This window comes from Phalacrocorax aristotelis, chromosome 7 (assembly GCF_949628215.1).
Source record: "Phalacrocorax aristotelis chromosome 7, bGulAri2.1, whole genome shotgun sequence".
Classification (NCBI taxonomy): Eukaryota; Metazoa; Chordata; class Aves; order Suliformes; family Phalacrocoracidae; genus Phalacrocorax; species Phalacrocorax aristotelis.
The window spans coordinates 40,189,962-40,213,919 of NC_134282.1; the positions used below are offsets into that span (position 1 = coordinate 40,189,962).

Here is a 23,958-nt window from a genome sequence, read left to right on the forward strand (position 1 = left end):
TTGTCAATCACCTGAATATGGAGCCGTCGTTCCTGACTGTATCCCAAAGCAGCAGCTGGTGGCCAGGGAAAGATTTACTATTTTCACCTGGACTAAAGTAGCCATTTTAAACAAGACAACCACATCAGGTAGTGGAGCCTATCCAGATAGTGAGGGGCGAGTATCATGTATGTTTTTGCCAGCCAAGGGTGTAAGATGTAGTAGCTAAATCAAGTTATGATTGTTTCTATAAAAGAGCTGTTGGTGCTTAAATGAGATGCCAGACCAGCTAGCTTTGAGAGGAGATCTGTCACAGAGGACAGACAAGGCCAATTTTCCAACCACATGTTCTAAAAAGGACGTGACATTTTCTTCTTAGCTGGATCACTGGTTAATTTATCTCTGTTGCAACAAGAACTTTTCTGAGACTAAACCCAGCTTATTTGGACTGAGTATTACTTTAGATAAGGTATAGTTTTAAATGCTAAACCAGAGCGAATTGATAACAGAAGTTCATTTGTTGGAATACTCCTTGCACGGTCTGTGCTTCTCTGCTCATTACAGAATGGACAGTTTGGCCTGAAACTTCAGTAGACATTTGTATTTCACATGATGCTACAACACTAACTTCTCTAAGCCCGATAGCTTAATGATTTAAACATAAGCAAAATCAACAAAATCAATTCACTGGGACATACAGTTATTAACTATTATTCTTAACAAGCATTCATATACAGTGCCAAAATAATGTACCATCTGACTTGTATTTCAAACAGAAGTTGTTTTTTTATGGAATCAAGAATTTCCCCACTCAAGAGCTTTCATGAATTCCTCTTCAGTAAAAGAAAGCATCTTAGCAGCTTCAATGTGCATCTTAAAAAAAAAAAAAAAAAAAAAAAAAGGAAAAATTAGGAGCAGAAGGTAAAATAGTGTGAATGACCACTACAGCATCCTGTATGACTGGGACAGCTGAAAGGGGCTTCACATCTCTCATTCTATTTTTTGTACTATGGTTTTGATGGTTGTTTACCTGTTTAAGCTGAAGCTGCTATTTGTATTTTTCTGCAAAAAATTTATAGTGTAGGGATAATGTGATAAATTTTATGCTAAACATTGCAACTTCAGCTCTAGTAAAACAGGGCCAAAGTCTTTCTTAGTTCCTTATATTGCTTTAAAAATACCTCTGTTTTAATGAGGCATGGAAATTACTGAAAATCTGACAATGCTTGTGACCTCTAAAGAACACATACAAGAAAACTGGTACCTGTTCTTTCAAGCTGATCAATACACAGGTTAACTTTAAAGCTATTGCAAATACAATACATCATTAAGACTCGGTGTGCTAGCCCCTCTAATATGCGTGATTTAATGTTAAATGAGGATTTTACAAAATAATACACCACCATTAAAAATTAACTATCAGCAAAAACCAAAGAGTAACTGTACTACACCTTCATGAGAAATACCTGGGGCTGACCACTGGTAGCTGTCTTGCCATGTATCACACCATGCATCTATGGTCCATTATGGCACATGCACACCCACACCCCTACATGTGTACATATGTATGTTTAGAAATCATACAGTAGCCTGAAGTTGTATTTCCATTACATAGGATATGGCACATTAACTGGAACACTGAAAGGAACAGAACATTTTATCTTATAACAAGGGTACTTTCTGTTCAAATAATGCAATTCCTTGGAAAAATGCCATCAGGGTCATCAATGCTGGATGAGAAAACAATTACTAAATGGTCAGTGTATTTGCAGAGAGCTACCACTCAAAAAGGCGCAGCAGCAGGAAAGCCCTGAAAGCTCACTGGGTTCCAGCTGATGTCACAGCTGTGCCACACGTCCTCATCCCTGCACTGCAGTATAATCTCTTTACCTGTCATCATTCAAAGTGGAAAAGAAAGTGTTCCAGTTTTTACTGCAAAGGCAATACTCAGGGCAATCAGAACGGTCTGAAGAGACCAACTGGAACACCAGCAACTACTTGCTGCTAGCTGCAACTCATCATGCTACTGGTATTTAATACCGTAGGGGGATTTTTTTTTTCCCTCTATCATTCATGTGGTAGCATATACCCACCTTCAGGCTAGCTGTACCTGCCATGTGCATCTGAATCTGCCACACAAATACTACACAAATGGCCCAAATTAGGTTTTTCCTCATTTGTGAAGCAGACTTGAAGTTCTTTAGGTGACTATGTGTCTTGAGCACATGTGAGCTTTAGCTGCCCTTCCCCTGTGCCTTCTGCCAGAAGCGGTAAAAGGCAGAGTTAGGGCCATTCTCTTCCAGGTGCTGCCAACCATAGTCTGTTCTGAAAAGAGAACTAGCAGCGTTCTCCTTCTGTGAGCAAGAAATATTTTTTTTAGAAGAAAAGGTAAGTGGCTTCCTCTACTATTTGTGGTTCTGATACAGTATTCATAATTTTTTAAAAACATATTTAATGAAGTTTTGTGACGTTTACCCAAGACTATGCTTTTTGTTCACAAACAGAAACACTGCTCTTTGACACCCATTTCAGTGAATTCATCTTCCAGAGGAAATGAGCTACCTCATGTACAGAGTATATTTTGAGTGCTGTATTTTTTCATTCTCAAAATAAATCTGAAGAGCTAGAAGGGCCAGCCAAAGTCTACGCTCACACTCTTTCTCTTAGGTGAATCCCAAAGATCTCCTCAGCACCCTGTTACTGCCAGAAAAATTCTCTTCCACTAGAAATGCATGAGCTGCCCCAGTTCCCCTTATTCCACTTACATATCCTCCCCTGTCCTGTATGGGAGAAGTATTCCAGCATCAAGGGTGTATTTCCATATTGCAGTTCCCAACTCTTTGGCTAAGTCTGTGTATTTTGTTATATGAAGTTGTCACTTCATACATAACTATTCTTTCTCTATGGGGACTCAACAGCTTCAAGGGCGTTTACAAAATGTCTGGTAATCACTGCAGCGCTCAAATGGTAAACCAAATGGTCTGCTTTCTTATCTCAAAGGCTGACCCTTCGAAGGTGCTTCTGCTCAACAATCACCACACATTGCTTGCTTTAGCTCTCTTACAGCTTTGGTTGGAGTGCAAAAAGAAGCGCATTAACCCCATCCCGAAATGAATCACATTAGATTCAGTAGCGTAAGCACTTAGAGATGAACCAGTCTATGATGTGAAGATCCTACCTAGACAACTGTGAAGGCCATGGCTCTGCATGTGTCTCATGCAGCCTCCAAAGAAAAACTCATACAAATGATAGCATGCGATCCCAAGTGTTTGGTAAGTGAAAGGTGTGATGGAACTCTGAGATCTAAACATGTCAGTAAGTGGAAAATGCTCATCTGGCTCTAATTGGATTTCATATAAACTGACAGGTTGTTTCAGTGTGTACCCTCAAAGCTCATTTGATAGGTCTATGCTGAAAATATATTGTGATAAATATAAGGATTTACCCACTCTGCAGTGTCTGAGGCTTCTCTTTCCAAGCAAAATACCCCTCCTTTTTGGAATATCAGTATAGCTTTATCAAATATGATAGTCAAATACATTTTTAGCTATATTCTAGCTGAAGTATTAACCCAGTTTTTGGTGCAACACCTTTCTACAAAAGGTGTGTCACTAATGGTTCAGCATGAATTGTCAGCAAGTATCCTACCACCTATCCTCCATTCAATTTCAGCTTCAGCTGCTGAAGAAACTAAAAAGCAGCATCCCCTGCCCTCCCTTTTGTGCCCTGAGGGAGATATGAAACAAATGTAGAATAAAACAACCTTCAAAATAAGGGTAGCTGCAAGTGCAGCGTGGGTGGGAACACCCACACAACCATGCAGATGTTACCACATTGTGTGTCATTCAAAGTATGCGTGGTATTCCAGGAATTACAAAAGGATGGAGATCAATTCCCATTCTTCAATCCAGTAAATTCACAGCTAGGATAAGTATTCTTTTTTATTTTTTTCCTCCTCCTTTTTTCATCCGACACACTAGGAGATGTGCATCCGGGCAGAATACTACATGTGCAGAACACCTCATAATATAAATAAAAAGAAACAATGTTAATAGAAAAGGACACGCTTTGAGAACCCAGGAGGAATGTAGGCCTGAAATGTTAATGGCTCACTCCTGAGAGGGCACACTGTTGTAGCTGCTGCTAAGACAAGTAATATGCTGTGGGGAAAAATCTTTTTTTAAAAAAAAAAAACACAACAAAAAAACCCCTACGTGCTAAAATGGAGTCAACTGACACAGCACCACGGGGAGTTACTGTTATTACCTGAACAGTATTTGTTCTTGAACAAATAGGTACTCTCGGTCCTAAAGCTTGTCAGTAGTAATCCTTCACCATGACAGGATATGTTCCAAGTTACGAATGGGGTCAATTCAAAAGAAGATCAGCCTTTGCCATAAAGCAAAATGTTAGCAATATGGACTAATAAAAGTGAGGCTGCTGCTCCCTTGCACCAAAACGTCCCCATCTTGGGGCTCTAGTTTCCATGACTGCCTTACTTGACAACAGGCACATTTAGCTAGAGGTTGTTAACTGAAATATTACAGTACTCTGGTCCTTACCTTCTGTCTCTTTAAAATATCAATTAACTTTAACTGCTTTTTAAAACCTGTCATTAGCTCTTCTTTTTGTTTCTGCAGTTTCTTGTTTTCCATTTTCAATTCTTCAATTGTTTTGAGTTCTTGGTTTGCTACATCCTGCCATGGGAAGGAGAAATGTTATTATTTATGAAAGTGGTGCTTTAACCAGCAAAACTTGCCACTAGATAACAAAATTACAAACAGTAGCCACACATGACATGTCTGAAAAGAAATGAGATTAACCAAAATATTCCCATGTCAAAACTTAAAAAAAAAAAAAAAAATTCTCAAAGAAAACAGGCATTGTTTTGCCTGCATATGCATTAGGTGTGTATGTGTAGTTCTCCCTTTTTCTAAACACATCAAATTTGCACACAAATGGGGAAAATCAAAAAGGCTATAGCTTTATTCTCTATGTTACTTCCTCCTGCATAGGTTGCTGTAGTGTCATCTGAAGTAACTTATCAAGCCCTTTGGTGACTTGCTCTAAGTTGATTTTGGGCTTGTCTGTAAGAGACACAATACTTCCAAAGCCAATCAAGCCTTTTGTCTCATTCTAGTATTACTGAGTGATTACAGATTGAAACTTGTTTTCCAAAGCCACTGTACCTTATTACTTTGCTTCAGTTTATTCAGCTCCTCTTTATACCTTTCTGCTTCTTCCAGGGCCCTGTTTAAGCGAACCTTTGTTGCACTCTGACTGCTTGAGGCCTGCTTTTGTACACGCTTTAGATTCTCCAATTCCTATTTAAGAAGCAAAGGATAAAAACAAACATTATGAATAATAGTATTTTAATGAATCCCATATAGACAATACAATTACAGCACGGGTTCCCCTTGAAAACTTAAGGGTCTGTGGACTTCTTTGGCCTGCAGATAGAATCTGTCTCAAAGACCATTGATTTCACCATTAAAACATCCCCTTCTCCCTTGAAATCTTGGAAGGGGATCTTCCTCATCTTTGTTTTCAACTTCTCTTAGAATAATTGTGGAGCTGATCATGTAAGACCACAGGATTGACTGAAAAACCTTGTATGCTCAGTCAGAAACAAAGAAAAACATGTCGCTATGTCCACTCTGGCAGATATTGGAGCAGTGGCTAGTATTCCTAGCTGCTTCTTCCCACCTGTTCCTTTTACCTCTTTTCCACAGAGATTACTACATGCAATTACCAACAAAAAGAACAGTCTACTGAAGATGGCTGAGGGGAGTAACTATTCCATCTAGCAGAAAACAGTTCATCAAGTGATTATGGCAACAATCAACACAGTTCCCTCTTGTCTCTGATGGTAGTATTTCATAGTGCTGTAAGTGGGGAAATGAGAAAAAGAGACCAAACTGGGGAACTGAATAATTAGATTAAAGATCAGGGAATACAGATAAAAGACAAAGTAGAAGAAATAAACAATTTTGGCAGAAAAAGCTTATCTTGTAGTTTGTAAAAAACACTTTCTTTTTTTTAAGACTATCATATTTTTGGTCATGGACACAGAAAAGAGTCTTTTAACCAAATCAGGATAGAGCGGGGGCTTGTGGTTAACCTTTTACCCTCAGACTGTGTAATTGTTCTATTTTCTCAATTCAACACCAGCTCTTATGGTGGTTACTTCTAATTTCCCTATCACTTATCCAAGAAATACACACTAATTAGCAAGTGTATGCAGGAAAGATGTTATGGTAAAGTTATGACTGGAACAGGTATTTCTGGGAAGCTTTGAATCTTATCCAAAATGGAAAAAGGAAACAGGAGAGTAAGATGCACTAATCCTCTAAAATTCTGTTGGCGAACGTGCCTCCCCTAGGAGTCTGCAAAAACAGACGTTGCTTCAACATTGTTATGTTGCTGCTAACCTGTCCACCTGACTGATTAAAAAAGATAGGTAAAAGCCTGGCTAGCGGGGCAGCAGAGCCCCTCCCTGGAACATGTGCACATGCATCATCAGGGAATGCAAGTTTGTTCACTGGAAACTGACCCCCGTTTCCACAGAAAACAAGCTGCACAGCATGCAAACCCCTTTGTCTTGTATCAAGATGGAACTGTGAATAGGGTCAACTAAATCTTTGGTGCTATGTATTTTATTCAGTGTTAATATGAAGAGCTTTGGAATACAACTTTTCAAGCATTTAATTAGAAAAAGAATAGTCTGCATGCAATGCAAATTATGTATCAGTTAATCATATCATTTAATTAATTCTAATAATTCTTTTAGGTCTTCTTGACATTTACTGTCATACATAATACCTTACCAAGGATTTTTTGCAAGTCATCTAGTGAGGGCATAATGTTAAACATATTCAACTCCAAGTTTTTCATCTTGAAAATGCACAAAGTATTTTATTTTGTAAGTAGGCAAAGTTTCTGCCAAGCCTTCAATACTTCAAATAAAAACTGGATTCATTTTCTCCCATAATGTTTCTCTAAGAAGGGAAAAACCTACTATGTTCTAAAACTGCATCCCATTTCAATCTCTGGATTTTTCCGCTGTTCTGGAGTGCTGAGGCACTTCGATATCAGTAGGAAGGGTGACACCAGAGAGCTCGTCTATGAGTAACCCTCTCAGCAGGCTTTCCTTCCTCCCAGTGGCAAGCATACACAGCATGTCTATCTTTAGAAAGCTCAGCAACAACCTGTCCACCACCAAAAACATTTGAGAGGTAACATTTGGGTAACATTAAGCCCTTCTTCAAGGCAAATTATAAAATCCCCGCACAAATCCCTAAAAGGAATAAGAGCACAACTTTGGTGTTCCACTGACCTTTATCCAACCTTATAGCTAGATGGAATTAACAACTGAGAGAGAACACAGAGGAAGGAATGTTCTTGTAGAAAGGTGGTGAAAAAGGCAGGAGACGTGATATCATTTATTAGATCAACTAGACGGGGGGAAAAAAAAGCAGAATGCTGGAAAGAAGAGGATGGAATTTTCGGGGAGCATCAGAATTCAGCTGCTGCCTGAGGTGGGTGTTCAAGCAGAAATGTTCACAGAGACCAAAGACCAAGAGAATGAAATCTAAAAATAACAAACTAATTACCATGTTTCAGGTAAATTGTGAAAACTTGGTGAAAATCTTTGCCTAGGCACATACAAAAAAAGTAGCTGTGGTATTAATAAAATTGCATGAATTGTTGATAACCTAAGGAAGCTTGGGAAAGCGTGTATCACAATGTAAGTTGTCTATTTATGTTGCAACAGAAATCACAACAAAAGCAATAAAAGCCCAAAAATCAGATGTTACATTTGTGCTATCTCAACTATACAGAAACTTTCTCTAGACTGAAAGTATGAGTCTGGAGAGTTTAGTGGCACAGCAGTACAAATTCAGGCCCATGTTCATAGGAAATTGTTTTTAAATATGTCTAGAATTAAGCTACAACTATTAATTACATAGTGTTGAATAATGCTTCATACCTAAAGAATAAAACAGTTTTCAGATTGCTAAGTCCATAGGAGATTTAAGCAGTTACTGCAAAATTATTTGTAAATGCGTGTTTTTGGCAGTTAGATAATTTTTTAATCAGAAAAAATACGTAAAATAACTTCTGAATTAGCAGAGAACCATTCATTACACATACCTGCCTTTTTTGCCTTCTCAGTATCTTCAAAGAACTACCACTATTTCTCATGATCATGTCTGATCAGTTAACTTGAGAAATTCTAGAAAACACAACCTATTAAGAACTATTGAAGCAACTGAGAACAGTAAATCCAGAGCAAAGGCAAGTGAGGAAAGTGACCCTATTTTGGATATGGAAGCTATACAGCAGAAGTGAATCAACTTTCTGTCACAACAGACATCTGCATACTGGGATAAACATTCTAACTGTGACTGTGTACAAGAACCAGCATAGTCTGTCTAAGGGAATTATGGAAATTGCCATCACAGAAGGCTTTAAGCACAGGTTAAACAAACTTATGTACATGATGGTTTGTATACAATCTGTCCTGCCTTGGTTTAAGAGAATGGACTAAATGACTTTGTAAGTCTCTCAGCCCCATTTACAGTGAGACGATGAGTAGTATGAGTACTGCTATTTAATATTTTCCCTGACAGAATCAACAGTCAGAGCACTTATTTAAGGGAACTTAAAACCTCCAAGTATCTGCACAAAAAGAACACACAAAGTTAGAACACTTTAGTTTTAAAATGCCAGAACTATGTGACATTAAGATGAAAGCGTACCTACACAAACGCGTAGTATGATTTCATGGCAGTAGAATGAGACTTTGTTAGGCTAAGTTGTGTTCTGTTTTCCCCAGATTTTTAAGTGAAACATTCTCCTGGTTATGTTACAAGTACTACACAATACAATATTACATGATTTTTGAAGTCAGCCTCTCTAGCTCTGAGTAATTAAAGAAAAACACATGCTACTCTTAGATGAAGTTCCAAACAAACAAAGCTGTGTATGCAGGCCATCTGCTACAACTAGGCACATATACAATTTTGCATATGTGGCCTACAGCAGAAGCCAGGTTAATTTTGATTCATCCAAATTGGAGCTGCTGGTTTTCAGTCTATTTTCAAGAACAAAGATACATCCTTTCCTCTACTTGCAGAAGATACTAATATAAGCTGCAAGTGTTTTGTTGTTTTTTCTTCCCAAAATGTTCACCAGGTTCTACAGTTTAAAATAAAACTCTTATTACCAGAAGTAATTTTTAACCATTATAATTAAAACTAGAAAAATAAAATTTCCCTATATTTTTCAATGCTCTTTTGTGAATTTGACAGCAGTTTCTGAAAAGGTTGGTTTGTCTTTTGCGGCTCTTTTATACAGGAATTTAATTTTAAAGTACAGAAATATGCGATTGCAGAAGCAGAAGAAAAGCAATTAGCAAAATATATTATTTCTTCCTTTAAAAAAAGTGTTCCGACCATTTAAAAATACAATTTCTAAAACTATGACCAGCGATTGAAACACTAACGGGACCACTGGATATTAATCTATCAAACTAGAGTACAGAGGGTGATTTGATGCATTTTTTTTCCTTTCGTGAGATAAATCAGACTAATATCTGCAATACCTTTTCTAGTGCCATGACCTCTCGCTGTAACCCTTCACTCTTTTTGTTTGCTTCTTGTGACAACATTTTGTACTTTTCAGTCTGAGAATGTTGCATACTGATTGTTCGTTGCAGTCTGGTGTTTTCTTCTTTAGTACCTTTAAGCTGAGATTTTAAATTCTGATTTTCATCATCCTGTTTGACAGTAATTAGCAAGAAACCCCAACTAAATTATTGCAAGGAAGCAGTAGGATAATGTGATAGTAATGCCTTGTAAATAAGCAGTAAAAATACACATATTGTACATATGGAGATAATGATTTTTCAGAATTATGTTATTTTTAAATGTTCAGATCCTTCATGATGGATTTCACAACAATTTTAAGAAAGGAAACAACTACGACAAACTAAGAAAACAGAAGACCCATTTACCAGGACAATACTTCAAAAAACAATAACACTTCTTTTGTTTAATTTTCTCCAGTCTTTTACTTGGAACTGTCTTGTAGCAATATGTAAAACATTTAATTTCTCATAGTTCAAAGGTTTTGAGAACTATCAAAATGTCAAACAACAGTATGAGTAACTGGCACATACATATTTTGTGACATTTTTGTGAGAATAGCTAAATGCACACATTAGGAAAAATTCTGGGGAAGAGAATGTAGTTACTGAGAAATCAATCTATTACGTTTTAGGAGATTACCTGGTTTTGACTTAAAAGCAAGCTAATGATCCAGGGTATATAAAGTATTCAAATTCAAGATTCTCTCAACATTGAGTGAATCCTGTATTAGCTTCATGACCTACTGGCAATTACAACCCACATTAAGCATTATAATTTCAAGGCATTTTTCTTTTATAACCTTTTAAACATTATAAGTGAATACTAATGTAGGTTATTTCAGAGATTCATTATGCCTTTCATTTCTTTAAGAAAAAGAAATCAAGGCACATACAGAAATTGAGTTTCTATGAAAACAAGTCTTTCTCTCCTTTCAGGCTGTGGAAATGCTCTCCTTCCCAGCAGCGATGGCTAGGGCACTCTGCAGCACCACAGTGTCCCTACAGCTGGGGCATGTCTTCATTCCCAGTCGTTCTTTCCTGGATCAAATTCTTTCTTGTTAAGTATATTTCACAGGCTTTTAGTCCAAGATCACATTTATACAGAAATGACTATTCTTGACTCTGATTTCTTAGGAAATTTAAAACAAATAGAACTTTAGTTCTTAATACTTGAAAAGGTGAGGGAATTCTGTTGTGATTATTTGTTCAAGGAGAACCTACTCTGTTTCTACAGATATGAAACTCAGCTCTTACCTTTTTCCTGCATTCACACACCACGCTATCCAGCTCTTCCTGCATAACATGTAACTTTGCCTTAAAAAATCTGATCTGAGCTTCTGTGAAGATAAAAAGTTACATTTAATATCCACAAGTACTCATTATTCAAAGCAGAAAAGAAGCAAGACTGATGTAAGAACTCACGTTGTTTGTAATTATCAGAAATAGGCAAATAAAAACTCAGATTTCTAAATAAATGTTGCAAACTTCTCATTCTTAGGCAAAGCTTTGTATAGATTTTTCCTTTTAATGACTGAACTCAACATCTTTAACATGTAAAGGACTCAGAATTCTCAAAATTGAAACTTATTGGAAACTTTCATCATACTATGCTATACGTTACAGCATTCCTTGACACTGAAGTCAAGAAAACTATATTGTAGGGTATGCCTACATTGCAGTCAATCTCTAGCTGCAATTTGGATAGTTACACCCAAAGTAGTTTTAAACTGCTCACAACAAGGAATTAAATGTAGACTAGAGAACCCTCCTAATAGGTAAATATCCTTCCCACACAGTAGTCCATGCTTTTTTAAAGTACACTGCTAACAATATTCAATTAGTAGTTTAAAATTAAACTAATTTAATCAGATGGTTTTTCCAAATGAAGTACTTTCTTGCTCTTAGACAGCTAAGAAACATACTACTGTAATGACAAAACAAGCTGTGTGTGGACAGTATGTTCTTTTACTCCATATTCCCCACCCTTTCCCCAGATCATTCACAAGGAACTCCCCCTGAACTTCCACAGGCACAAGCATGGAAACAGTATGAGGATCAAGTTGTGTCACCCAGGAATAACCATTATTCACAGTAGATACAAGGGGAAAGAATAAAGTGGAGGAAGAGTATCCAGAGTTGAATATGAAGGGATGGATGGGTACATGTGTTCATTTGCTGTAATAGGAATTCTTTTTATTTCACCCACCTTCCCTTATCAACTGTAGCTTAAGTTGTAACTCTGCAGAGGCCAATATTAAGTAGGATTTAGGAAAATATCATAAAAAAATAAGATACAGACTGACGTTTTTCCTCCTGTTACATCCTTACTAGCTTCTGGTAACTAGTGGCTATCTCGAGATGGAGACCATGTTGAAGCCATTGAGTTTAATATTCTTTCATGTACTTCTATACTATTAAGTTGTTTAATTTTCTTCATAAAACATATTGTAGTTTGGCATTCACAATATCGTGCGGCAATGAGCTAGCTGATTTAATTTCCATCATGTGAAAGAAAAGCACTGTGTAGCTTGCTTTAAATCCCCTTTAATGTGGCATTTACTCGAGTCTGCATTACAAAAAGACAGCTTTCCCTTTACCATTACTGTTTTCATTACAGAATGTTTCATATTGTCCTCAACTGTTTTGTTTTCAAATTGAAGATTCAAATTCAAGTTGTTCCATGCTTCTGACTGCTAGTCTTTCCTAGTTCTACATCCTGGGTTTGAGATGGGTTGTGCAAAACTGAGTGTCACACTCAAGATGGTGTAACATCAATTATATAACAGCATAATGATAACAGCACAATATTTTGTCCTCTGTTATCTACCTGCAAAACCTGGTTGTTTCTTTTTAACATTTTGTTTCCTCTTTTACTCAGTTATTAGTCCATAGACAACTTCTCTTCTGTCTTAGGCAGCTCTGTGTCATTAAGAGCACTTAGCAGTAAACCTTGTTGAAACTCCAAGAGCACAATTAGAACCAGATCAGCCTTGGGAGGTGGCTATGATCCAAAATTAGTTCGAACTCTCACAACAGGTAAAGATAGTTAAACAATTAGCTTCCTAATTGGTCAATTTTAATCACCTGATGAGACTTAATAAGATAGCCTTACGTTATAAAGTAACCAACAGTTTATGAAATAGTAAATAAGAAAAGGACATCTGACAGATTCTGACATCTTACAAGGAAGGGTAGGTGTCTTGAACTCCTGAGATGATCTGAAGATTAACATGAAGTGTGACAACACATTTAGGTATTTTGTTCATATGTGTGAGGGTATATTAGATAAAAATAGAGCTTCATCTTCAGCCTTCTACATGTCTGTGTGTTTCTATCATTGCTTGTTACTGCAGAGTTGAGTTATAACTCACAAAAACAGTCCCTGAGAAAAATAACGTGTAAGCTACTGTGCTGGCAGAAAAAATGGCTGCACTGTGATAACCTGCGATCATGAAATAAAGATATGGAACATAAAGCCAGGAAGAGCACTGCAAGAAGCTCAGAGAAAGGGCAAGGGTATGGAACCTTATCAGTATGTTGGCATAAAAAGTCTAGTGTGGGCCCGTTAGCCTAAGGAATCCTTTGCTAGGAGATTTCCACTAAGGGGTCAGCCCACTCTGTGACAGAGTTAATTTGTAACTACATCCACTTCCTTGTGAAAACTGCAACTGTTCTGTGAGTTTGACACTGCTAGCATGCTCCGTAATAACTTCTTCAGCATATTAAGGAGGCATTCAGAGTGTTCTAAACAGTCAATAGCAAATTGAAGGAGCAAAAATCAACCCAGAGTATTTTCATTTCATTGTTGAAGTTGCAGAAGCAATTCTCAATACTTAAATGCATGACCTTGCTCCACAAGACCTGACTACCAGACATCAGTAATAACTCCTCTTGAGTTACCTTGAATTTATTTGGTGTAAGCTTCCAATGCAGTCCAAAGCAATTTCTTTCTAGTTCAGGAACACCGACTAGAAAAAAAAGGTATCTGAGGATCTGTTTTGGGAGACTTACTAACAGAAGACCTGCACAGAATTACATGTGGAAATCAAGCTATTTCTGTGTTGGCATGCTTGTTGACCTCAAGCTGTTCGATTAAAAGAAGAGGTTTTGGGCACTTCATACTACTGCAGTGAATGTCTGACTTCATGCTTGCTTTAGCATTGTAGGAAATGACATAACCCACTATTATCACACCAGAGTTAAGAAGATAGATATGCACCACACCTTTAGCTTCACTGGCAAATGCTGCAATCCCCTTTCCTACTCTATTTCTAGGACAAACATAAACACACAATTTGAAGTGGGAAAGTATCTGGAGGATTCTCATTCAAGCACTGTAGTCGAAACATTACTTCATTTAAGCCACTTACTAAGATCCGTAGCACTGGTCTGAGGAAAGGCTTTTTCCTTTAAAGGCAGAATCTGCGCAGGGGACCGAAGCTCATATTTTTGGAAATACAAGCTTAGCATCATGTATTTCTATTTCCCCAGTGAAATTAATCAAACATTATGCACATGTTCAACATATGTAACCATCCAAATGTCTTCCTACAAAGGTGGAAATCAAGATAAAATTCACTTTTCCCCATTATTATTCATACGTGACCTGATCTTCCCCTAGGACTACATAAAGAAGAAAAACCTTCTTTTCCTTTAACTTAAAGACTATAGAACTTTCCCTGTAATTTCTACAGCAACTCTTTCCCCACAGAAACCAGAGAACGAAAGTACTTAACTATGGGAGGAAACCTACCTGCTCCAATTTCATTTCCAATGCTTGGAATAATGTCATCATCTAGACAATCTGGTAAGCCATCTCTCTCTAGTTTTTCTTCAATTTTGCTTATTGTTTTTGCTAAAGAAAAATCTATGCAATCCTTCCATACTGCAACATCATCAGCATTTTGTACTTCCACGTTTCTTATGTCTGAACTAAAAAAAGGCAAACCCTAGATTTTAAATTTCTAATAAATAAATTACAAAAATATAGCATATTTTCTATTTTTAAGAGTAGACAGAGTTATTTACCTAATATAATTTCATTGCTTATAGTGGTATGAAAGGTGTATTGATGGCAATTTCTCATTTTCTTTATGTAAGATCCCTTTACCGTATTCCACATAAACAATTATAGGATTTTACATATTATAATGTAGAGGGCAGAAGAAACAGTACCATTTTGTACTGAGAAGATTTTGGCACGATCTTCTCATCCAACAACTTCATAGCTAAATCAGAGTAAAAGAAAGAAACAGAGGAATGTTCTCTTGCCTTTAGCTACCATCCACTGCCTTAAATTTGGCTATTTTTCCCCCACGTGTTAACTTTTCTAGAACTCTGTCCTCTCTAGCTGTACTCCTATCTTACTACCAAGATTTCTGTATCATTATGCCTGTCCTAGGAAACTTCACTGATCCCAGAAATTGCATACCAAAGTTTTCATAAAACCAAAACAGAAGGTATGTGACACATATGCTACATAGGGTATCATCTCCCCAGCTTTCTTTTATAAAAAGATGGCATTAGTTTCCACTGGATCTGAAGCTCCTAAATTCTTATTCCAATATATCCTCGTTCCAAAGCAGCCTCCAAACTCCTTCTGGCTGCTAACTCTCTCCCACAACTTTGGGTTCACCCTGCAGGTCCTGTACACATACTTCTAAATGTCATGATGTGGTGCTAGCATGACAGCCTCCCCTGAACTGCCCAAGGGATGCCCAAAGGGTCCACAAGTGACTCCCAAGTCCTGAAACACAACCTTGGCCTGTGTCAGTTCCATTTTCTGCCACCTTGCAGACAACTTTCACCATATTTTGGTACTGGCCCATGTCTTGTGGCAGTTTTAATTTGTTCCCAGGATTTTATGCATTTCTTCGCTCTTTTCTTTTGTCCAGATCTCCACTTCCTGCTTTGAATTTACTTGAATTACCTTGAATTTTCTATCTACAGAGCCGAAGCTTTTCAGCTTGAAACCCCTGAAAGCTGTGGTACTATTACTGACTCTTTCTTGTCCTGTCAGCCCAAGATTCATGGGGAGACCCTCACATTTCCTATCACAAGTCTGATCACAAATCAGTCTACACCACCTAAGTGTGCTCTCTCACGTGCCTCACATGATATATTTCCCACATGTATGCTCATTGGGCATCCTTTCACTGAAGGAGTTAAGAGAGTTTAACTGTTAGCCTTGAGAAGTGCTTAAGCAGAAAGCAACAGCTTCATTTTTTTAATATTAATCACAAATGTTTGTTAATACTTTTGTTAATACTGGTGCTCTATGCAAGTCAACAGAGATAGCTACATGGTGGAGCTTACTGAGGAGGATCAAAAGTTTGACACATTGATTTATACAAATATATATAAATGTAGAAGCATACATGAATAAAAATAACCTGACAGGCAAAAATAGCAACTAAAATATTTTATTACAAACAAAAAGAGATGTGTATAATATACCTTGAAGTTGTTCTTTTTCCCTTACTTCCAGAGTATGGTCTGTTCTGAGCCGTGGGCATGGAAGCACTTTTCTTGTTTGCTACCTACAAATTTTTTTCAGAAAGTGGTGATTTTTTTTAATTAGTTAGGAATTACTTCTTTTTCTGTTTTTTTGTTTTGTTTTGTTTTTTTTAGGTATTCAAACTCAAGGACACTTTCAAAGCATGCTTTTCAAACTTTCAAAAGCACAGTTTTCCAGTTTCGTTTGTACTTGTCTTTGTCTTGCAACTTTTATGTCCCTATACCCAAATTATAATACATCCAATAATCATTTTCTTGTGGGAGTTTTTGCACATGTACTCATAATAAACTCATGCTCAAGCACGTCTCTCAGCTATTACCAAGATATTAACTATTGGACTGCCAATAGAGTGCATTTCTTTGGAAAATGCTTATCATACCTTCAAAAACATGTTATTTTTATACATTATTTTAACCTTATAAATTCGCCATAGAAGGAAGATCTAACAATATTTTTGTTACTTTAACTCAAATAAACTTCAAAAATTTGGCTTTTTTCTACTGTATTCTGATAAATAACTGAAGACAATATTTTGGAGGCTTTAGCTCACCTCCTAAAATATTCAATGTAATTGTAATTAGAGACTATTAGTTTGTTCCTAATCTCAACCTCCTTTCTCCATTATATTTACCCTTCCTGTATTCAGTTATTTTCACTGCTAGTTTATTGCTAGTTTATTACATCTCAAAGACAGTAGTACTGTCTTAACTATTATAGTGGTGGGGGAGGGAAGGGGAGAAAGGAAGAAATTAGTTATGTTCTAATATTTTGCATTTGGAATTCTTAATTTGATGTTCAAAACACTGAACGCTTCTGTTAATGCTTTACAGATGAGGAAACTTAGAACACAAAAATTAAATGTGATGTAAGTCCACTTAACCACCAGACGCACTGCAAAACCCTGGTAACACTGTCCCTGTAGCACTGCTTTGAACATCATTTCCTTTTGGCTTCCCACCCATGTAAGTTCCCAGTGTAGCACAGCCTCAAAACCAGAAGTAATACTAGAAGATAAATTAACCAGAATAGTTTTGACTTTGATACCTTGAAATGTGAGTGTGTAAGAGATGAAACTTCAGGGTAGAGTGGACCTCTGCAGAAAAAAAAAAAAAAGAAAATCACTGAACATGTATAACAAAATAGACATTTTACAATAAAAATTCACATCAGGAGAATAAAATTTTATATGTCTAAAATAAGTAGTATAGCTAAGGTGGGAAGATATGCTAAGTACAATCATAAATTCAGTCTCATTCTCTGTCTTTCCATTCTACCTCATTTGCCACATAAATCACCTGGTGAGTCTAGGGTATCTAACACAATAGTTTACTTATGTGCCAGAATCTGAATCTTGTGTCTTGTGATTCAGGCGATTGCTGCAACTACTGGTTTATTAGATCAATGATTCCCTGTACCAGGGAGCAGCAGTATGCAGAGTGTTATCAACTTCAGCAAGAGAGACTGACAATCCATTACCAAAGATCACCAACAGCTCAGTGATTAATATGCCTACCCGACATACAAATCCCTGAACTAATACAAAGAAAATGAAGATGTAAACCAGTGTCCTCTACATCCTAAGAGGGAGTGCAGCTGAATGCTCAGATTGACTATTGCCAAGCCAGTTGACACCTCCTATAGGTGGAAGCTATTTATAAATTCAGCCTTACAGAATTTTCTCTGAAATACATATTACAAATATTGGATCCATTTTAGAAATTAAAAAAACAGGAGTAAAAAAGCAGCTTTCTTATCTGTTTATTTGGCTGAAAACCATGCTTCTTGTCATATATATATAACTTCTTTGTTTTCAGAATGAGTTATGTGAATCTGTGTTATTGCACTGAGAGTCTATTTTTTTTACTACCCTTTATAATTTTTTAACTTCAATTAAAATGCTGGCTTATAAAAGATTTGGAATAAAATTTAAATTTCAGGCACATCAAGTCACCTCATTTTGTTTTGCCCAGCTGATTTGAGCAAATATTTAGATTTTGCCTTTAAAAATTTCACAGACATCCATTCATCAACAAGAATTATATGCACAAAGCTCCAGATTCTAGTAATCAAAAAAAAAAAAACCAACCCTGGAGAAATCGTCTGTGTATGGTTGGCAACAGACTTCAAGAACAGGATGATTAGGTTTTGTCTGTTTACCCTATTTTCCTCATGCTTCCCTCCTATTGGCTAGCTTTAGGAGCATGCAGAAGGTGAGGATTTGCTGCCACAGAAATAGCAGTTATATGTTATTCTGAAAAATATGAAATACAACACCTTCTGTACTCAAGAAAACAATAATGTTCTTTCCATTAAAAGACTAATTTGTTCCTACTATATCTGTGGGCTCAGGGCCCTCTTTTTGGACAAACAAACAAACAAAGCAAAACAAAACCTTATTGTTCACTAAATTCCTCAAACTTGTCTAACCTTAATGGTTTCTTTCCCCTTCATCATACATGACAACCCACTTTAAAAACCTCATAATACAGTTCTATAGTTGTTTGGTAAGTGAAATTAATGGGTAAATCCTGAAAACGTATACAAATAAGGAGCTAGAGGATTGTGGCAACACTGAAACAGAAGCTGATGTTTAACAATTCCATCTCCACATGTAAACACAAGATGCACGCGCATGAGCAAATCCTTTGTGTTTGCTAATCCTATTCAAAGCCTATAGCATGCTTGCCCATGCGAGTACAGTTCCCATCGCCATGAGACTGGCAATGCTCTGAAGACTGAAAGTGTAAACAAAAGCTGATTTCAGTGTGATGTCACTGGAGCTGCTTTGTCTCTATGTAATTCAAGCTTCTTTGCAAAAATTATGCTATTAAAAAATCCAGAACAACTTATTTTAAAATATATGCTGACTTGGAGAGTGACATAAACTTTTGTTGCCTTTTTTTTTCCTCACTTTGCTTAACCATTTTTTTTCTCTTAACTGGTCATTTATTTTTTTTTTCCCCAATACTACCTCTTGGCTTCAATTTTTCCCCTTCTTTCCAGTTGCTTCAGTGTTCATTCTCCTTAAAGGAATCAATGGAAATTTCAAATAGATATTTCAAAAAGAACTCAAGTGCTTCCTTTAGATTTATGGCTTATCTGCTTGCACAATTTTGAAAGAAAAAAATGTAATTAAATATTAAATACTTGGAACTAATCTAATTGAATGGCCTCAATGTTCACTCATGGATAATCAGTGTGCCTAATTCCTAGCACGCATTTCTAATTTTTTTCACTACAGCATGGGATTTCAATTCTTCTCTCACATAAATGTTTACCAGAACACAGACTGTCATTGTTTCAAGGTGTCTTAATCTATGTAGGTAATTGGTAGATCAGATGCTACTCTGACATGCTAATTGCCAATATTTTTTTTAGTTCTTCCAGCACTTCCATTTATTTCAAATGTATACTATTACAGCTGTTAACTCCCTTTGTGGGGCTGAATCCTCCGATCACGTAACTTCATAAAACAGCCCTATAATTCAACTCCATTTTGAAGTTCTTAAAAAATCTTCTGTCTACTGTCCAAAATTCATCTTACAGAATATAAAACTAAAGCAAAATCCAGAATTTGTTTGCAAAGCATGATTATATTGGTAACACATCGAGCTTCTTTTTTTTCCGCTCTACAACTTACAGATTTGGCTTTAAAATAGCTCAGGAATAATTTTAACTATAGTAGCAAACTTTTGTTGTTATAGCCAGGCTTCTATCACAGACTTCCTGTCACACCTTTTTGTGCACTGAAAAACCCTTTTACGTTCATAAAAAAAACCTCACTTTTTGTTTTTGCTTTTACTCTGCACAAAAGTAATCATTTGATCATCTCTAGCAGGCTTTCATATATATTATTTCAAAACAGTTTCCCAACTGCAGCTTAACATTTGAAGCACCTTGTAGTTTGACCCTGTATCTTTGTTATCCAGATTAGTGCATTATAAATTTAGGAGCCTACAGATCAGATCCCTGACAAACTGTGTATTAGTCTATCTTAAATTCACCCACTTCCTGTACTATCAATATACAAATCCTTGGACAACTACTAATAATGCCTCTGAACAACTAAGTAAATACGGCTATGTATCCACTGTAACAGGTTTGAACATACAGGCTAAAACCCACAGTTGTACATATGTTCATACAGGCAAAAGGTATGTCGGCCTCAGAAGTGTAGTGATATCCAGGTTCCAGAGGGTGGCAGCTCAATGTTTGTCTGTCTTAGGTTTTTGTGTTTGGGTTTTTTTTTTCATCAAGCACTTCCTGTCCCAGGAACATTCAGGCCAAGCTAAATGTGAACCAGTATCTATTTCTTCGCTTTGTCAACTGAACTGGTTAAAACCCATCTACTGCTGAGTGTCTACTGCTTTGTACTGCAAAGAAACCTGCTTACCTTGCTTTTTTACAGATGTCAGCACTACTTAGCATCCTAGCTAGAACATTTCAGCAAAATTAAGACTTCCTTGAAATAACAAGGAACAACACTTACTTAGTATCAATTGTTTCAAATAGCAGGAAAAAAATTAGACTCCACCAATCTACTATGCTGCACAGACAGATAAAACAGGAGCATGACTAGGGTGCAAGTCAGGGTGTACAGGATCAGCATGAAAGATTCCCCACAAATTATATGCAGCAGTTGTAAAGCACATACCTCTGTCTGTCATCTTCACCTGACTTAGTCTGTACTGAAACTGGTCTAGTCAGTAGCTCCTGTTGGCCTTTCTTTATTTAAAAAAAAAATGTAGTCAATTTTGGGGGAATATAATCCATTAACGATTAGTTACATATTAATAAATGACAGATTACAACAACTACAGTCTACTGTGGAAAAGAACTTAAAATACAGGAAAAGATAGCTACAAATTAAAATGCCTTTGGTATCCCCCAGTATTTACTTCTGCTCCACAACATGTAATTGCTTTTTGCCTGTAAAACTTCTGCCTACCTTAACACTACCTGAGATGCTGCTGCCCATCCCCCCTTTTCTCTGAAATATAGGAGTAGCAAACGCACAGCAGGTGGAACAAATTCTCAATTTTCCATATTGCACTATAAGCCTTAAAAATAAATCTTTATTCATTGAATATGACCATAATTGGACACTGATATGTTGTATGTTCTTTAGAGAACAATTCAGTCTGAATGTTCAGATAGCTTCTATGTCGCTAAATTACAGTTAGAAAGCATAATCTAGAACAAAACGCAGTTGTCCCATTTAGCGTTCATTTGGGTTTTGGTTTGGGGTTTTTTTTTTTGGTTGGTTGGTTTTGGGTTTTGTTTGTTTTTTTAACTCAGACTGTTTTTCTTTTGTTGTTAAATGTGCATCTGTGCAAGCTGGCAGTGCCATGTGGCATATTAGGTGTTCTAAGAATATGTGATCTTCTGCTCTATTTGGGAGTGGGGGAGGGAAGAAGTGGTTTTGTTGTTGCTGTTTTTTAAAGGAAAGAGACTAGATGCTATTTTGGACACTTCAACTGCTTCTGTTCAAATGTCAAGCAGTTAGCCTCAGCTTACCACAGCTCGAGAGAAGAGTATGTTTTCACAGGACACAAAAATGACGTTTCAACAGTAGGAAAAGCACATATAAGTACAGAATGTATCTAATATGCAAAACACCTTCTCCAAACTGTTCTGGGTATAAACCATACCTCCCCCATTCACTTTTTTTAATTTGTCCATTTTTCATATAAAAACTTGACTCTACTACACAGTTATGCTGATGTTAAAAGATAATACTGACAATAAACAGGATTTTTTTTCTGTTTTAAGAAAGCTTCCTTCTTATTAACTACATATTTTCTATTTATGTTGCTTATTCTTTGTGTTTCTTTGAGCTTGAACAATGTAGATCCTATTTCACTACAATGTTATTGCAACGATATCTGGTTTTCAAATACTAATTTTTTTTATTATTTAAGACATAAAAACACCTATACTTTTCTTAAACATCATAAACAAGTTTTAATGTGGTTTTATGTATATATCTGCACAAATACTCTATGCATCTATATGAACATCTACCTACCTGATGAAATTATACAAAATCTACTTTTACATGTGCTTTTAGTAGAAGTTTACAATTTTGAAAAAGAAAAGGAAAAAAAAAGCTTAGGTTGCATTTGTAACCAAAATACTTTTAGTTGTCATGGTCCAAAAAATTTCTTTTGAAATTTGACCCTGTGTGCATGTGAACCAAGGCTAAGTTATGTAACAGTCTGCATAACCTACTCACCATTACTTCTTCAGCCTGACACACCAGTTTTTCTGATTTTGCTTCTAATTCTGCATTCAGTCGCCTGAAAGAGTAACAACACTTGTCATGCAGTTTTTGAAAGATTTAAAAGAAATAAATGTAAGCATGACAGTATCTCTCCCTGAACTAAGTGAAATTTTAACAAATCCTGCAAGGGAACACTGAAATATACCTCTGAGTGTTAACAAAGTTACATTTCAAGAATTTCCTGGGTTTCTGTCATATCAATAGTAATAAAACACCTACACCTATTAAACAGTAAGGTTTAGACTATAATTCTGGGAGGTAAAGGGTGTCCTTAATTTTTGGCCATGTGATTGCTTAATACACCTTTTATGCCTTTATTTCCTCAACACTTTTTTTAACACAGTTCTTACCTTAGGAATACTTAGCAACAGGGGTTGGGGAAGGAGTCATGTATGATTACATTACTTGATCCCATAATTAAAATGTGTTGGTATACATGATGTACAGGTTAAAATAAGCTTGTGTTCTTGCATGCTTCACTTTATAGCTTTTCATGCAGTGAGACTAAGTAAGTTTCTGAGACATGGCTTCTTGGACATCCTCACCATTCACAGGGGCTGAGAGCTGACAGGTAACAGAGCAAGTGCTTTTGAACATGCTTTCACTGCATCTGTCACAAGCTTTAGAGCTTTTAAGCGGTTTTTAACAGGCTTAAGCACTCATACATTCATAATTTAAAAGTAATGTCAGTGTTTTAAATGCAGAAAAATCTAACGTCCAGAGCTGCGGGACCGAAGGGAGGCCTAGAGCAGCGCACAGCCTACCCCGAGGCGCCTGTGTAAAAGGGCGACAGGAAGGCTGTACCGTGCTGGGAGAAAGTTGAAACATGGCTTGCTTTTTTTTTTTTTTTTGTGTACTCTCATCTGTACGCCCTGGGGGAACTAGTTGAGGGACTCGGATACAGGGGATTAACCATCAACCCTCCAGCAGCGCGCGGGGTAGCGCTGAGGTGTCAGGACCCGGCCGCCACCTTACTTGTACTCCGCCTCCGCAGCCAGCAAGCCGCCGCTCACCACGCCGGTCCCCGCGGCGGCGGGCAGAAGTGGGCCGCCGGGCGGTCTTTGCACCTGCAGTAAGGGCGAGTTGGTGTGCGGAGCGGCTCAGACCAGCCGCCACGCCCGCGCCCCACCCCGCGGCCCCACTTCGGCCCCACTTCGGCCCCACTTCGGCCCCACTTCGGCCCCACTTCGGCCCCACTTCGGCCCCACTTCGGCCCCACTTCGGCCCCACTTCGGCCCCACTTCGGCCCCTCGCGCCCAGCCCGCCGCCGCCTTACCCCGGGCAGGCCCCCGCCCCGCCGGACCCCGCTGCTGCCGCGGCCCGCCGCCATTTTGTTCGCACTCTGGTCTGGCGTCGCCTTCGCCAGGGCAACCGGCTGCCGCTGCGGGGGTGGCGGCTCTGCCTCCGTCCCCTGCCCGCCCTGGGGCCGAGGGACGGCCACCCTGGCGGCTGGCTCTCCTCCCCACCGCGGCCCGTGGCCCTGGCTAAGCCGCCTGGCGCTGCTCGGTGCGGAGGGCAGGGTCGGGG

General features: G+C 37.7%; 1 protein-coding gene across 2 annotated transcripts; it reads right to left on the bottom strand.

Annotated features, from left to right (window-relative positions):
* Positions 1-674: 674 nt before the first annotated feature.
* On the bottom strand, positions 675-23,881 carry TEX9 (testis expressed 9). Of its 2 annotated transcripts, XM_075100302.1 has the most exons (11): positions 23,708-23,881; positions 23,407-23,498; positions 22,384-22,447; positions 20,803-20,873; positions 17,193-17,241; positions 16,088-16,170; positions 14,385-14,563; positions 10,886-10,968; positions 5,169-5,303; positions 4,542-4,676; positions 675-852 (listed from the first exon to the last, which is right to left on the bottom strand). In XM_075100302.1, exons 1-11 carry the CDS (start codon positions 23,759-23,761, stop codon positions 775-777), a joined length of 1,023 nt encoding a protein of 340 aa, XP_074956403.1. In that variant the 5' UTR covers positions 23,762-23,881; the 3' UTR covers positions 675-774. The 2 variants fall into 2 exon arrangements, with proteins under 2 accessions (XP_074956403.1, XP_074956402.1); XM_075100301.1 differs by lacking the exon at positions 4,542-4,676 and having other exon boundaries at positions 23,708-23,810.
* Positions 23,882-23,958: the final 77 nt, after the last annotated feature.

What these genes read in the sequence shown, in the direction of transcription:
- TEX9 (XM_075100302.1), bottom strand. Translation starts at nt 23,761, where the DNA reads ATGGCGGCGGGCCGCGGCAGCAGCGGGGTCCGGCGGGGCGGGGGCCTG. An exon ending in TTACACACTCACATTTCAAG is followed by an intron (nt 16,171 to 17,192) that starts GTATCAAAGTCA and finishes AAAAATTTGTAG; the next exon opens with GTAGCAAACAAGAAAAGTGC. An exon ending in AACTGAAGCAAAGTAATAAG is followed by an intron (nt 4,677 to 5,168) that starts GTACAGTGGCTT and finishes TTCCCATGGCAG; the next exon opens with GATGTAGCAAACCAAGAACT.